The sequence below is a fragment of the Bos javanicus genome, chromosome 28 (genome assembly GCF_032452875.1).
Source record: "Bos javanicus breed banteng chromosome 28, ARS-OSU_banteng_1.0, whole genome shotgun sequence".
Taxonomy (NCBI): Eukaryota; Metazoa; Chordata; class Mammalia; order Artiodactyla; family Bovidae; genus Bos; species Bos javanicus.
Genome location: NC_083895.1, coordinates 45,978,938 through 45,996,797, shown reverse-complemented (window position 1 = coordinate 45,996,797; position 17,860 = coordinate 45,978,938). Strand labels below are relative to the sequence as shown.

Below are 17,860 nucleotides of genomic sequence, written 5' to 3'. Positions count from 1 at the left end.
AGTAATGCCTAACGCGGCTCCCGACAGGACATGACTGAGCGACTGAACTGAACTGAACACGCAAAATTGTTGTCTACCTCCTATACCAACTAAGGGGTCAGGCAGCTTCTTCTGAGTTCAGCCCTGAGAGCTGCTGAGACGTGTCTCCTTCTTCTGCAGCACAACGTTGTGCTAACCCATCTGCTCCTAGACCGCTACTGCTCTATGCTCCTCCATCAGATGCTCACCTTTCCACATGGAGAAGCATCCTTGACCCACTGTATTACTGCCCATGCTTCTGACATGCACGTCTGAGGTCTCCGTAACAGTTTTCCCAGACGACGGCGTTTAGTCACCAAGCAACGAGGAACTGAAAGGACGTGGACGGAAAGCAGAGACAGGGCTGCGGGAAGCTAACTTATCGCTGTTGAAAACAAGCGTCACCAGACACCTTTGCATGTCTCTTCCCTCTCGTTGCCTGTGTGTGATCGGCTCCCAGATGTTCCTGTTGTTTTCTGCCAAGTTTTGTCCAAGAAATTTATGACGATTTCCCAAGGGATCCTAAAGTCCCAATTGGAATGTGTCTACCTGTTTGAGGTGAAAGTCCAGATTAAAATCATCTACACAGGAAGTGTGCACTGAGGCCGGAGCACTGAGGTTTAATAAAGCAAGTCATGGAGAAGGGCTGGACCACACGCTGGGTATTGTCAGCTCTGGGGATGACGCTGGATTTTGAGGAAGGCAACGAAAAGCCGCCATCCTCACGCAATCATTCTTCATGTCTCCACCAACATTATGATTCTTTTCATCAGATATTTGTGTCTGGAGAATATTTTTGTTGCCTTCCTCAATCTCTTTGAAAAAGGAGAAGCACAAATTTCTTCCTCTTCAGGGCAGAAAAGGGAACACTAGGTGTTTTCTTCAACATACTAACATGGCCAGCCTCTCTCTTTTGAAATGAAATCTGTAAAGTGGATGCCAGAGTTCTTCAAAACACAGGAGAGAAAGTTTGAGACATGACTTCCAGGGAGGAGAAGCTGTTGCCATAGCAACCACCCTTTGGAAGGCTGCTTCTCCTCCTGGGGTATCTCAGCTGGGCTGCTGACACAGGAGTTACCCATTTTTCTTTGGCCTCTAGCTTCCTATTGAAAGCCAGGTGGCTAACCTCCCAGAGTCTATTTTCTGGCAACACTGGGGCATACAGTAGCTGTCCGGAGATCTGTCTGAATATCTCCCCACTACTCTTCAAAGTCAAAGCAAATTTCATAGAAATTTTCAGGAGCTTTTGTGTGTGTCCCCCCTTCCCTGGTGGCTCAGTTGGTAAAGAAGTTGCCTGTCAATACGAGAGACCCAGGTCTGATCTCTGGGTCAGGAAGGTCCCTTAGATAAGGAAATGGAAATCCACACAAGGATTCTTGAGGGGATAATCCCATGTACAGAGGAGCCTGGTGGGTTACAGTCCTAAGGGTTGCAAAGAGTTGGACATTACTGAGCAACTAAGAACACACAAGCACACATATGTTATCTCTTATATGTGGACTCTAAAAATGAAACAGACTAGTGAATATTTAAAAAAAAAAAAAAGACTCACAGATACAGAAAACAAACTTGTAGTGCCAGTGAGGAGAGGGAAGTAGGGAGTGGCAAGACAGGGGTGAGGACAAGAGGCACAGACTACTATGTATAAAATAAGTAAGCCACAATGATGCATTGTACAGCACAGAAAATGTGGCCAAAATAACTATACATGGAGTATACTATTTTAAAATGTGACCCACTAGGACTTCCTTCAGAGAAGGCAATGGCAACCCACTCCAGTACTCTTCCCTGGAAAATCCCATGGGCGGAGGAGCCTGGAATGCTGCAGTCCATGGGGTTGCGAAGGGTCGGACATGACTGAGCAACTTCACTTTCACTTTACACTTTCATGCATTGGAGAAGGAAATGGCAACCCACTCCAGTGTTCTTGCCTGGAGAATCCCAGGGACAGTGGAGCCTGGTGGGCTGCCGTCTATAGGGTCGCACAGAGTCAGACACGACTGAAGAGACTTAGCAGCAGCAGCAGCAACAGGACTTCCTTGGTGTTCCAGTGGTTAAGAATCCTCTTGCCAATACAGGGGACACAGGTTAGATCCCTGGCCTTGGGAGATTTCACATACCTTGGAGAACTAAGCCTAAGCACCAAAAATACTGAAGCCCACATGCCTAGAACCTGTGCTCCACAACAAGAGGAGCCACCACAATAAGAAACCCAATAAGAAACCCAAACACTACAATGCAGAGTAGCCCCCACCTGCCACAACCAGAGAACGCCTGCACACAGCAAGGAAGGCCCAGTGTAGCCAAAAATAAAAGTGAATAAATAAAACCAAAAGAAATTTACTTTTTAAAAGTGCAAAACTATGTTGTACCTCTGAAATCTGTATAATATTGTAAATCACCTATACTGCAATAAAAAATACAAAATAATATTAAAGAAAGAACTTTAAAGTTTTTAATTCTGAAACTTTGTTGGACCCATTTAATAGCTCTAAAAATTTTACTGTCTATGCCCTAGAATTTTCTATGTACAAAATTATGGCATCTGTGAATAAGATAATCTTATTCCTGCTTTCCAATCTGAATGCCTTTTATTTATTCTTCTTGCCTAATTGCTCTTGTAACAACCTCTAGGACAGTGTAAAATAGAGACATCCTCTTCTTTTTGAATTTAGGGAGCAAGTGTTCAGTCTTTCCTCGTCAAAGATACTATTATTCAGTGATTTTTAATATATACACTTCATCAGGTTGAGACATTTCCCTTTTGTATTTAGTTTTCCAAATGTTTTTGTCATGGGAAGTTTCAGTTCCATTCAGTCTCTCAGTTGTGTCGGACTCTGCGACCACAATGGACTGCAGCACGCCAGGCTTCGCTGTCCATCATGAACTCCTGGAGCTTGCTCAAACTCATGTCCATCGAGTCAGTGATGCCATCCAACCATCTCATCCTCTGTTGTCCCCTTCTCCTCCCACCTTCAGTCTTTCCCAGTATCAGGGTGTTTTCTACTGAGTCAGCTCTTCACATCAGGTAGCCAAAGTATTGGAGTTTCAGGTTCAGCATCAGTCCTTCCAATGAATATTCAGGACTGATTTCCTTTAGGATGGACTGACTTGATCTCCTTTAAGTCCAAGGGACTCTCAAGAGTCTTCTCCGACACCACAGTTAAAAAGCATGAATTCTACCATTTGTCAAATGGTTTTTCTGCATCTATTGTGATCATCATGTGTTTGAGGTCCTTTATTTTATTAATATGGTGTATACTACTGACTGATTTTTATATGTTAAAGTAGCCTTGCATTTATGGGATAAACCCCACTTGGTGATTGTGTGTTATCCTTCGTAATATGTTCCTAATTTAGGCTTGTCAGCATTACCTTGGGCATTCTTATGTACCTCTTTTCATCACAGAAATCCGTGGGTAGTTTTGTTTTCTTTCTTTGTAGTTTTCTTTTCTTATGACACTTTCCTTTAGTCTTGATATCAGGGTAATACTGATCTCATGGAAAGAGCTGAAAAGTGATTGTTTCACTTTATTTTTAGAAGTCTGTGAGTAATTGGAGCTAATTCTTCCTTAAATGTTTCATAGAAATCATTAGTAAAGACATGTCTTCCTGAGCTTTTTTGTGGGAAGTTTTTGATCACTAATAGGTTTCTCAATTGTTATTTACTTATTTGTATTTTCTCTTTATTCTTGAGTTACTTTGTGCTTTCCCATAATTTTTTTTTTTTTTCAATTCACCGATATCTCTGATTCTTATCCATTCTTGGACCTAGGCAAAAAGTGAAAAGCTTCCCTTCTTTTCTCCACTTAAATTCTCCCTTAGTATCATGGAAATTGCTGCTCTTTAGGGCTTAGTTGGAGAAGGACATGGCAACCCACTCCAGTGCTCTTGCCTAGAGAATCCCATGGACAGAGGAGCCTGGTGAGCTACAGTCCATGGGGTCGCAGAGAGTCAGACACGACTGACTGACCTAAGCACGGGGCTTAGTTGTCTGAACAAGTTATTCAATGTGGCCAAACTCATTGCCCAACCAATTTGTTTCATGCAAAGCTGGTTTTAGTTTATAACACTAATAGTTGATCAATCAAATCAAAGCCACATACTCAGCTAGATGTATTTAACAGAATTTGAAATTTGTTCTGTTTTTTTTTTTTTTCTCTCTAAAATAATAAGATGTCATTTTAAACTGATAAATACAAAAGAAATATTTTGACTGGAGAGGTTCCTATTTTTGTTTCAACTTAAGATTCTATATTCAGATAATAGCCTCAAAAGATCCCAAAATAATAAATGCCTGTGTTTTCTAACACATGAGGATGCTAAAGTTTTATTAGTCTGAAAGTCTTGGCTAACAGGGTTCATACACAGAAAACACAGTTTAAACTCATCATACTGGTGACTTAAAGTTATTGATGGAACTCCTGAACATATTCATTCTGACCTATTCTGGTCCACATGGGCTGGGTCAAAGCAAACCAGTCTTTGGCAAGGAGACTGTGAGTTCTAACCCAACACAGCACCTTATAATCTGGAGGGAACCCCCAGCTCTCAGTTTCTTCTAAGGAGTAAAGGGTCACTTCCTGCAGTTCTTTCCCCTGGGTCAGTAGAGTGTAGTAGGCAAATATAGCAGCTCTCAGTTTCTCCCTAGATATAGAAGGAATTTCTTTTTCTTTGGGATGCCTTTGGTCATTGACTCCTGAACAATGTTATGAACCTCTGTCCATAGTTCTTCAAGCACTCTGTCTACCAGATCTAATCCCTTGAATCTATTTGTCACCTCCATTGTAGAATCATAAGGGATTTGATTTAGGTCATACCTGAATGGCCAAGTGGTTTTCCCTCCTTTCTTTAATTTGATCCTCAATTTTGCAATAAGGAGCTGATGATTTGAGCCACAGTCAGCTACAGATCTTGTTTTTACTGACTGAACAGAACTTCTCCGTCTTCAGCTGCAAAGATATAACCAATCTGAATATAATATAAAGAATATAATCAGTCGGTATGGACCTAAGAGAGGCAGAAGAGATTAAGAAGAGGTGGAAAGAATAAAGAGAAGAACTATACAAAACAGATCTTAATGACTGGGATAACCATGATGGTATGGTGACTCACCTAGAGCCAGACATCCTGGAATGTGAAGTCAAGTGGGCCTTAGGAAGCACCAATACAAACAAAGCTAGTGGAGGTGATGGAATTCCAGTTGAGCTATTTCAAATCCTACAAGATGATGCTGTGAAAGTGCTGCACTCAATATGCCAGCAAATTTGGAAAACTCAACAGTGGTCAGACGACTGGAAAAGGTCAGGTTTTATTCCAATCCCAAAGAAGGGCAGTGCAAAAGAACGTTCAAATTTCCAGACAATTGTGCTCACATTCAAATTTCAAGACAATTGTGCTCATTTTACATGAGAGTAAGGTTATACTCAAAATCCTTCAAGCTAGGCTTCAGTAGTACATGAACCAAGAACTTCCAGATGTACAAGCTGGCTTTAGAAAATGTAGAGGAACCAGAGATCAAATTGCTAACATTTTTTTGGATCATATAGAAAGCAAGGGAATTCCAGAAAAACATCTACTTCTGCTTCTGGACTACTTGAAAGCCTTTGACTGTGTGGATCAGATCAAACCATGGAAAATTCTTACAGTTATGGGAATACCAGACCACCTTACCTGTCTCCTGACAAACCTGTATGCAGGTGAAGAAGCAATAGTTAGAACTGGACATGGTCAATGGACTGGATCAAAATTGGGAAAGGATTATGACAAGGCTGCTTATCATTACCCTGTTTATTTACCTAATATTCAGAGTATATCATGTAAAATGTCGGGTTGGATGAATCACAAGCTGCAATCAAGATTTCTGGAAGAAATATCAACAACCTCAGATATGCAGATAATACCATTCTAATGGCATAAAGTGAAGAGGCACTAAGAGACATCCTCTTTCATGAGGATGAAAGAGAAGAGCAAAAAAGCTGACTTAAAACACAACTTTTTAAAAAGTTAAGATCATGGCATCTGGTTCCATCACTTCACGGCAAATAGAAGTGGAAAAAATAGAAATGGTGATAGATTTTATTTTGGGGGGCTCCAAAATGACTGCAGACAGTAACTAGAGTAATGAAATTCAAAGACCCTTTTTGGAAGGAAAGCTAAGACAAACATAGACAGCATATTAAAAAGCAAAGACATCACTTTACTGACAAAGGTCCGTATATTCAACGCTATGGTTTTTCAAGTAGTCATGTATGGATGACATTTGGCCTATGAAGAAGGCTGAGCGGTGAAGAACTGATGCCTTTGAATTGTAGTGTTGAAGAAGACTCTTGAGAGCCTTGGATGCAAGGAGATCAAACCAATCCTAAAGGAAATCAACCCAGAATATTCATTGGAAGGACTGATGCTAAAGCTGATGCTCCAATACTTTGGCCACCTGATGCGATGAGCCAACTCATTGGAAAAGATGTTGATGGTGGAAAAGGTTGAAGGGAAAAGAAGAGGGAAGTAGAGGAGGAGATGGTTAGACAGCATCACAGATGCAATGGCCACGAGTTTGAGCAAACTCTGGGAGATAGTGAATGAAAGGGAAGCCTAGTGTGCTGCAGTCCATGGATTTGCAAAGAGTCGGACATGGCTTATCAACTGAACAACTACAAATACAAGGAATTAGACAACATTTCAAGCACCCTAACTTTTCCAGTTGCTACAAGGGGTTTGGCTTCTATCAGGGCTGAGATAATAGAGCTTGACAAAACTTAGTCTCTTGAGACACACTAACAGCAAAGACAGTGGCTTGTATGAGCACAAGGTTTGGGTCATTTTGGCTGGCTGGTGATGTCCATCTCCTGCACTAGCCTGGTTCAGGACTCCAGGCTGTGAAGATTGGCTCTTTTATCTAATACACATAAACCAAAATAGAGGACTCTCAGGACTTCCAAAATTTTATCAGGTTTAAATATTATTCATTTAACTTCTATTTTGGAAAGGAGAGAGACAAAGGCAGAGATGTCCTTGGAAAACCATAATTCCTAGGATAACATAATTAAGTCACTTCCAAACATAAAAATCTGAATCACCGAGTACTATTAACAATGTAAAATTCTTCCTAATAAGATTATGCCTTAACTTATAAGCAATTTTCAAATCAAGCTAAAGGAAATACACACTCACACCAGACGTGGTAAAAATCAAACGCACATTATGCACATGCAGTATGAGACGTGACAGGACCTACGTCCCATTAGGGCCAATTATCTTCTGGTGGGAGCCACTTCCTCAGTGAACCTTCAAACACAGGAAATGAGTTCATTTTGATCCCCTTTTTTCATTTTTAATGCACTCATTTTCTGTTTATATTTTTCTAATTATGAGTTCAATTAGTTTTTGCTACATAAAATGTCATGGAGGACACTGGCAACTCCTACACCTAAAGTCACACTAAGGAGAAAATACCTCTTAGATGGGAGGAAAGAATTTGCTACTGGGATCAACTACCTTTGAGCAATTTGTTGATTCCAGGACTTGGCAACATCAATTACAGGGGGGAAAACAACTACAGATTTTTAGAGTTTTACAGTTTGTTTATATTTCAAGAAAGAATTAATAAAGAAAAGTTTATTGAAAACATTTGATACATCTGGAAGATGATACACTGAAAGAGCCCATATAAAAATCTGGAGTTACACTGAGCTGTTTGTACACTAGAACCAATAGACCCAAGGAAGAACTAGTGAGAATACAACTGATTCATTCACAGAAGTAGATTCAAATAATGAAACACCATTAAGTTGTACTATGACTTTATATACTTTTCAGAAATAATTTGTTTCTGGAATATCACACATTAACTATCAAATGGTAAAGAAGGGTGTCTATTTATTTTTTCTGAAATATCATAAACAAAACACATAAAAATGCATCATGGACAGAAATTATAAAATCTGGCAACATTTTTATCTTTACATTAATGACTTTGTATATTATGACTTATGTATAATAGTTGGCTCCATAAATATTATTTGAAGTTAATTTACTTAAGCCCAATAAGTAGAAAAGGAAAGGAAGATAGCTTTAGCAGAATATAGAGAACAAATGAAATTTTCAAATAGAAGAAGGAACTGAATTGCAAAATAAGACACTACCCATCCAGCTGAAAAGTAGCACAAGCTAGATTGCTATATGGAGAGCTTCTCAAGAATAGATTTTGCCAATGGTGGGAACTTGACCTAGAGGATCAAGCCCATCTGCTTAGCCTCCAAAGCTCTATTTCTTCAACCTCATCCCAAACAGTGTGTCCCTCAGAGCCTGGTGGACCTGCTTGTTCCTCAGGGTGTAGATGACAGGGTTCAGCACTGGGGTCACCACCGTGTTCACAAGGGCAGCCTCCTTGTTGGAGTCCAGCCTGTCCACCTGCTTCGGTTTCAGGTAAATAAACACACAGCTGCCGTACATCAGAGAGAGGACAATGAGGTGAGAGGAGCAGGTGGAGAAAGCTTTCTGTCGCTCCTTGGCTGATGGGAGTCGCAGGATTGTGATGACTATGTTGCTGTAGGCAGTGATGGTTACAACAAGGGATAGTAGAATGACAAACGAAGTAACAAAGAAGAAATATATTTCAACAGATCTGGTGTCAGAGCAAGAGAGATGAATTAAGGAGCCAAGGTCACAGAAGAAATGAGAGACGATATTGGGGCCACAGAATGATAACTGGGAAACTTTGAGCATCAAACAAGTGATTAAGATGAAGGACAAAGAATAGCACAAGAAAATCAGTAGGAAACTAACCCTCAGGCTCATGATGGATGCATAGTGCAGAGGCTTGCAGATGGCCAGGTATCGATCCAACGACATCACTGCCATGAGAAAGAAAATCACTGCACCAATAAATAAAAAGAAGAAGGCTTGTGTGAGGCAAGCAGGAAAGGGAATTGTTTGCCTTCCTGAAAGGAAGATGGACAGCAGTTTAGGAATGACTGTGGTGATGAAACAGCATTCGCAGAAGGAGAAAGTACTCAGCAAAACATACATTGGCGTCTGGAGGTGATAGTCAGCCCAGGTGATGAAGATTATGACCACGTTTCCCATGATAGAGGCCAGGTATGCGAGCAGGTGCACCAGAAAGAGGAGGCCCCCCAAGTGCTGGGCAACAGGAAACGCCTCCAGAACGAACTCCTGGACGGTGGACTCATTTTTCACCCCCACAGTTCTCCCTGATTCTCTGACTCTCATCATTCTCTGATTAACCTGTGGAACGGAAAATACTATCACTGGAAAAAAAAAAACAATTTAAATGATGACAAGTCTTAAAAAAAATAAAATAATCACTAATTTCAGCTGTATTTGTGAAGCAGGGATCATTTCATATCTTTAAAATATTTTACTATAAATGACATTTTACTATTATAACATTATTATATTATCTATATTAATTATTAATGAATTAAGATTCATTTTTTATTCTTGATAATTATTTTTAATGTGTCACTTAACTCTTCTGGACAATAACATCTGTGAATAATTGGCTACAAAGAAAACAGGGCAAAATAAAAATGATTGTTTATAGACACATCCGCAACTTATGGTTAACAATGAAGGCCGTCATCCTGCAGAAAATGCATCTCAGGGGCTCACAGTGTTCATTTCTATGCTTCAGGTATGACAGGCAGTGTAGGAACCCTCCTACGCACTGAACCAAGCCCTTTGAAAATGTAAAGTGCCAAAGAGTCACTTTCTTATTACCGTGTTCCAAATCAGTTGTTTTCCTAACGTCTCTTCAGGCTGAGTTCTTTCTTCAAGACCCAGTGTGAGCAGTAAAGCGAGTATATTATAATATTATAACGACACAGTCTGTGGTTTAAGGGAAACCATATCTAAAATTGGGGGGAAATGGTTTCATGACTTGTTAATCAGATTCAATGAACACACAGTGACTGGGTGACTCGGCTTCCCTCACACTCTACCTCCCTCGCAGAATAGTAGTGCTCCATTCTGCAATTAGTCATAGATTACTCATCAACATTCCTTTTCTGGGAATAAATTTTTACACTTGAGGTCTTCAGTGTGGCAGAATTAAACCTGAATTTCATTGCAATCACTAGATTAACATTTGTCTTTATTAAAAAAAAAAATGCAAAAGCCTAATTAGAAACTAAGTATATTGCTAGAATCACTGGGGAAGGGGTCTGGGCATCTGCTGTGAATCAGTGCTTGAGTGAATAAGAAATCATAATTTAATTGTATTTTACTTACTTCCTTTTGGCCAAAACTATTACTTTACCTGGTGGCCCAGATGGTAAAGAATCCATCCGCCACGCAGGAGACTTGGGTTCGATCTCTGGGTTGGGAAGATCCCATGGCAGACGGAATGGCTACGCACTCTGGTATTCTTGCCTGGAGAACCTCATGGACAGAGGAGCCTGGTGGGCTCCAGTCCATGGTGTCGCCAACTATCGGACATGACTGAGTGACTAGCACTCTTTTTCATTACTTTAACCATGCGGGATCCACATCAGATACTTTAACATACCAGTCTCTGGTTAAAATATCTGACCTGTTAGACTGCAAGCTAGCCCCATGATCAAGTACTCACCACGAAGCAGTTCACAGGAAACTGTGTTTTTGACAAGGTGCTTCTTTCTATTGTTGAAACAAAGCAGGCTAATGTAACATTCTCCTAGGCTAATGGAACAGGGGAAAAACACTCTTACTTGAGATATACCTTTCTTTGACCTAATACAAAATTGACAGATGCCTTATGTTCTACATTAGTAGGAAAATATTAGGACTCCATTAAAAAAATACACTTCCAAACTCTGGAGGATTAACAGTCATAGTTTTTTCAACTGCAATCTGACTGATAAATTCTGGACCGTTAAGACAATACAAACTGCCCCAATCATCCAGTAGCACTTTCTGATGTTACTATTTGGAATACCTGGACATATTTATTTCCATTCTACAATGCATCATGAACAACAAACTTTCTTGATTTTGCATCCATCCCAGAAGAGAATCAAAAAGAAGAGAAAACAAAGGTCAATTTCCTTGTTTAATGACCCTGTTATCAGTCACTGCCCAATCAACCTGTCACCCCACCAAATATAGGTAAGGATCACAGCAGTCCTAAGCGAGAACACATTCAAATGCCCGTATGATGTAATTATCACAGGCTTATTTATCATCACCAGTGACGATGCATTGGGTCCAAAGGACACACCTCTGGAACTTTAAAATTCATTACAGGAGATTTTTTTCTTAATGGGATGGAAGTATAATCAGAACAGAGTCTCAGATGACATTTAATTGCTTCATATTTGGAAATAGGAAATTCCAGCTGACATGTATCATAATTACCCCTTCACTGCATATGGTAAGATACTACTTTCATTTTTAATAGGCTACACAGTCCTCTGATAATCCTCAAAGGTACATTTTGCACAATTTCCTGTTGTTTAGTTGCCTAGGTGTGTCCAACTCTTCTGTGACCCCATAGACCGTAGCCTGCCAGGCTTCTCTTTCCATGCGACTTCCCAGGCAAGAAGACAAGAGTGTGTTGCCATTTCTTCTCCAGGAGATCTTCCCGACCCAGGAATTGAACTCGTGTCTCCTGTTTCCTGTATTGGCAGAAGGATTCTTTACCACTGTGCCACCTCAGAAGACGTGAAGTTGTATAAGAACGTTTTCAACTGTCAAGCAAAGTATTCTTTGTAAAATTCTTGCTAACTTCTAGTTTTTGATATTTTCAACAGAGAATGTAAACTCTATAGGACTTCCCAGGTGGTTCGATGGTTTAAAAAAAAAAAAAAACACCCACCTACAATGAAACAGAAGCAGGTTAAACTTCTGGGCAGGACAGATCCCCTGGAGAAGAAAATGGCAACCCACTCTCGTATTCTTGCCTGGGAAATCCCGTGGACAGAGGATCCTGGCGAGCTACAGTTCATGAAGTTGTCAAGAGTCAGATTTCCCTTAGAGACTAAACCACAACCACCACCACCACCATGCTTAGTGAAATAAGTCAGACAGGGAAAGATAAATACTATATGTTATCTCTTGGGCTTCCCTGATGGCTCAGCAGGTAAAGAATCCACCTCCAGTGCAGGAGTTGTGGGCTAGATCCCTGGGTATGGAACATCCCCTGGAGGAGGAAATGGCAATCCACTCCAGTATTCTTGCCTGAAAAATCACATGGACAGAGGAGCCTGATGGGCTACAGTCCAAAGGGTTGCAAAGAGTTGGACACGACTGAGCAATTAAGCACCAACAAGCACCCAATTGGTCTCTCTTATATGTGATTTCTAAAAATGAAAGAAACTAGTGAATATTACTTTAAATGATACAATAGACCAGTTAGACCTAATTGATATCTATAGAACATTTCACCCCAAAACAATGAATTTCACCTTTTTCTCAAGTGCACACGGAACCTTCTGCAGGATAGATCACATCCTGGGCCATAAATCTAGCCTTGGTAAATTCAAAATAATTGAAATCATTCCAAGCATCTTTTCTGACCACAATGCAGTAAGATTAGATCTCAATTATGGAAGAAAAACTATTACAAATTCCAACATATGGAGGCTGAACAACACACTGCTGAATAACCAACAAATCACAAAAGAAATTAAAAAAAAATCAAAATATGCATAGAAATGAATGAAAATGAAAACACAACAACCCAAAACCTATGGGACACTGTAAAAGCAGTGCTAAGGGGAAAGTTCATAGCAATACAGGCATACCTCAAGAAACAGGACAAAAGTCAAATAAATAACCTAACTCTACACCTAAGGCAACTAGAAAAGGAAGAAATGAAGAACCCCAGGGTTAGTAGAAGGAAAGAAATTTAAAAATTAGGGCAGAAATAAATGCAAAAGGAACAAAAGAGACCATAGCAAAAATCAACAAAGCCAAAAGCTGGTTCTTTGAAAGGATAGATAAAATTAACAAACCATTAACCAGACTCATCAAGAAACAAAGGGAGAAAAATCAAATTAATAAAATTAGTAAGGAAAATGGAGAGATCACAACAGACAACACAGAAATACAAAGAATCATAAGAGACTACTATCAGCAATTATATGCCAATAAAATGGACAACGTGGAAGAAATGGACAGTTCTTAGAAAAGTACAACTTTCCAAAATGGACCCAGGAAGAAATAGAAAATCTTAACGATGCATCACAAGCATGGAAATTGAAACTGAAATCAGAAATCTTCCAGCAAAAAACAGCCCAGGTCCAGATGGCTTACAGCTGAATTCTACCAAAAATTTAAAGAGCTGACACCTATCCTACTCAAACTCTTCCAGAAAATTGCACAGGAAGGTAAACTTCCAAACTCATTCTATGAGGCCACCATCACCCTAACACCAAAACCTGACAAAGATGTCACAAAAAAAGAAAACTACAGGCCAATAACACTGATGAACATAGATGCAAAAATCCTTAGCAAAATTCTAGCAATCAGAATCCAACAACACATTAAAAAGATCATACACCCTGACCAAGTGGGCTTTATCCCAGGGATGCAAGGATTCTTCAATATCCGCAAATCAATCAGTGTAATACACCACATTAACAAATTGAAAAATAAAAGCCATATGATTGTCTCAATAGATGCAGAGAAAGTCTTTGACAAAATTCAACATCCATTTATGATAAAAGCTCTCCAGAAAGCAGGAATAGAAGGAACATACCTCCACATAATAGAAGCTATATATGACAAACCCACAGAAACATTATCCTCAATGGTGAAAAATTGAAAGCATTGCCCCTAAAGTCAGGAACAAGACAGGGGTGCCCACTCTCAGCACTACTCCATCAACATAGTTTGGGAAGTTTCGGCCACACCAATCAGAGCAGAAAAAGAAATAAAAGGAATCCAAATTGGAAAAGAAGAAGTAAAACTCTCACTGTTTGCAGATGACATGATCCTCTACATAGAAAACCCTAAAGACTCCACCAGAAAATTACTAGAACTAATCAATGAATATAGTAAAGTTGCAGGATATAAAATCAACACACAGAAATCCCTTGCATTCCTATATACTAACAATGAGAAGATACAAAGAGAAATTAAGGAAAGAATTCCATTCACCATTGCAACGAAAAGAATAAAATACTTAGGAATATATCTTCCTAAAGAAACTAAAGACCTATATATAGAAAACTATAAAACACTAGTGAAAGAAATCAAAGAGGACACTAATAGATGGAGAAATATACCACGTTCATGGATCAGAAGAATCAATATAGTGAAAATGAGTATGTGACTCAAAGCAATCTATAGATTCAATGCAATCCCTGTCAAGCTACCAAAGGTAATTTTAACAGAGCTAGAACAAATAATTTCACAATTTGCATGGAAATAAAAAACCTCGAATAGCCAAAGCAATCCTGAGAAAGAAGAATGGAACTGGAGGAATCAGCTTGCCTGACTTCAGGCTCCACTACAAAGCCACAGTCATCAAGACAGTATGGTACTGGCACAAAGACAGAAATATAGATCAATAGAACAAAATAGAAAGCCCAGAGATAAACCCACGCACCCACAGACACCTTATCTTTGACAAAGAAGGCAAGAATATACAACGGAGAAAAAGCCATCTCTTTAACAAGTGGTGCTGGGAAAACTGGTCAACGTCTTGTAAAAGAATGAAACTAGAACACTTTCTAACACCATACACACAAATAAATTAAAAATGCATTAAAGATCTAAACATAAGACCAGAAACTATAAAACTCTTAGAGGAGAACATAGGTAAAACGCTCTCCGACATAAATCACAGCAGGATCCTCTAGGACCCGCCTCCCAGAATATTGGAAATAAAAGCAAAAATAAACAAATAGGATCTAATTAAATTAAAAGCTTCTGCACAACAAAAGAAACTATAAACAAGGTGAAAAGACAGCCTTCAGAATGGGAGAAAATAATAGCAAATGAAGCAACTGACAAACAACTAATCTCAAAAATATACAAGCAACTGCTATTGCTGCTACTGCTAAGTCACTTCAGTCGTGGTTGACTCTGTGCAACCCCATAGACGGCAGCCCACCAGGCTCCCCCGTCCCTGAGGTTCTCCAGGCAAGAACACTGGAGTGGGTTGCCATTTCCTTCTCCAATGCATGAAAGTGAAAAATGAAAGTGAAGTGTCTCAGTCGTGTCCGACTCTTCACGACAACACGAACTCCAGCCTACCAGGCTCCTACGCCCATGGGATTTTCCAGGCAACTCCTGAAGCTCAATTCCAGAAAAATGGGCCAAAGAACTAAATAGACATTTCTCCAAAGAAGACATACAGGTGGCTAACAAACACATGAAAAGATGCTCAACATCACTCATTATCAGAGAAATGCAAATCAAAACCACAATGAGGTACCATTTCATGCCAGTCAGAATGGCTGCGATCCAAAAGTCTACAAGCAATAAATGCTGGAGAGGATGTGGAGAAAAGGGAACCTTCTTACACTGTTGGTGGGAATGCAAACTAGTACAGCCACTATGGAGAACAGTGTGGAGATTCCTTAAAAAACTGGAAATAGAACTGCCATATGACCCAGCCATCCCACTGCTGGGCATACACACCAAGGAAACCAGAATTGAAAGAGACACGTGTACCCCAGTGTTCATCGCAGCACTGTTTATAATAGCCAGAACATGGAAGCAACCTAGGTGTCCATCAGCGGATGAATGGATAAGAAAGCTGTGGTACATATACACAATGGAGTATTACTCAGCCATTAAAAAGAATACATTTGAATCAGTTCTAATGAGGTGGTTGAAACTGGAGCCTATTATACAGAGTGAAGTAAGCCAGAAGGAAAAACACCAATACAGTATACTAACGCATATATATGGAATTTAGAAAGATGGTAACGATAACCCTGTATACGAGACAGCAAAAGAGACACTGATGTACAGAACAGTCTTTTGGACTCTGTGGGTGCGGGGGTGGGGTGATGATTTGGGAGAATGGCATTGAAACATGTATAATATCATATAAGAAATGAATCGGCAGTCCAGGTTTGATGTAGGATACAGGATGCTTGAGGCTGGTGCACTGGGATGACCCAGAGGGATGGTATGGGAAGGGAGGTGGGAGGGGGATTCAGGATTGGGAACACATGTACACCAGTGGTGGATTCATGTTGATGTATGGCAAAACCAATACAATGTTGTAAAGTAATTAGCCTCTAATTAAAATAAATAAACTAAAAAAAATAGACTCAAAGACATAGGAAAAAATACTAGTAGTTACAGTGGGGAGAGGGAATTGGGAAGGGCAAGACTAGGGTTCAAGAATGAGGTAGGTACTATTATATAAAATAATAAACTACAACGATATATTGTACAACACAGAAAAAATGATACATTGTACAATACTAAAAACTCTAAATGGTGTATAATATTTTTAAAATGTGAATCACTTAGGCTTCCTCGGTGTTCCAGTGGTTAAGAATCTGCCTGCCAACAAAGGGAACGCAGCTTTGATCCCTGGTCCTTGAAGATTCCTCATACCTCGGAGCAACTAATCCTGCGCTCCTCCTCAAGAAAAGTCACTGCAATAAGAATCTCACGCACTACAGTGAAGAGTAGTTACCACTCACCGCAACCAGACAAAGCCTGCACATACAGCGAAGACTAGTATAGCCAAACACAAAAATGAATAAATAAAATATAAAGAAAGTTACTTCTTAAAGTCAAAACTATGTTGTACCTATGAAATTTATGTAATATTGTAAATCACCTCTACTGCAATAAAAATAAAGAAAGAACTTTAAATTTTTAATTCTTTTTTTTTGTTTTGTTTTGTTTTTGTTTGTTTTGTTTTCTTTCTTTTTTTTTTTTCTCCCTCCTCCCTCCCCATACCATCCCTCTGGGTCGTCCCAGTGCACCAGCCCCAAGCATCCAGTATCGTGCATTGAACCTGGACTGGCATCTCGTTTCATACATGATATTTTACATGTTTCAATGCCATTCTCCTAAATCTTCCCACCCTCTCCCTCTCCCACAGAGTCCATAAGACTGTTCTATACGTCAGTGTCTCTTTTGCTGTCTCGTATACAGGGTTATCGTTACCATCTTTCTAAATTCCATATATATGCGTTAGTATACTGTATTGGTCATCCTCTTGACCAGCACTCTGGATAGGCTCTTGAGTTTTGTGGTTCAGACTGGTCATTGTGGTTTTGAGCACCTTCTCTGATAATGAGTGATGTACTTCGCAGTAGCAGCAATAGCAGTTGCTTGTCATATTTTTGGGAGCAAGTTGTTTGTTTGCTTCATTTGCTATTATTGCTTCTCCCATTCTGAAGGGTATATTGATTCTTCTGATCCATGAACGTGGTGATATTTGAAGATATATTCCTAAGTATTGCCATCTGGGACCTGTTTTTTGCTGGAAGATTTCTGATTTCAGTTTCAATTTCCATGCTTGTGATGCATCGTTAAGATTTTCTATTTCTTCCTGGGTCCATTTTGGAAAGTTGTACTTTTCTAAGAACTGTCCATTTCTTCCACGTTGTCCATTTTATTGGCATATAATTGCTGATAGTCGTCTCTTATGATTCTTTGTATTTCTGTGTTGTCTGTTTGTTGATTCTTCGCTGTTTTGAGTATGTTTTAATCGTTTGTTCATTTTTTATTTATCTGCTTTAAATTTCTTTCCTTGTACTAACCCCTGGGGTTTCCTCTTCTTCCTTTTCTAGTCTGCCTTAGGTGTAGAGTTAGGTTATTTATTTGACTTTGTGCCCGTTTCTTGAGGTATGCCTGTATTGCTATGAACTTTCCCCTTAGCACTGCTTTGACAGTGTCCCGTAGTGTTTCTTGGGTTGCTATG

General features: G+C 39.6%; 1 protein-coding gene across 1 annotated transcript; it reads right to left on the bottom strand.

The window, feature by feature from the left end:
- Window positions 1–8,283: 8,283 nt before the first annotated feature.
- LOC133240693 (olfactory receptor 6C74-like) lies at window positions 8,284–9,259 on the bottom strand. The gene has a single exon (XM_061405874.1). It carries the CDS (start codon window positions 9,250–9,252, stop codon window positions 8,284–8,286), a length of 969 nt encoding a protein of 322 aa, XP_061261858.1. The 5' UTR covers window positions 9,253–9,259.
- Between the last annotated feature and the right edge of the window lie 8,601 nt (window positions 9,260–17,860).

Excerpts from the sequence above, each read along its gene's own strand:
- LOC133240693 (XM_061405874.1), bottom strand. The coding sequence starts at position 9,252 with ATGATGAGAGTCAGAGAATCAGGGAGAACTGTGGGGGTGAAAAATGAG.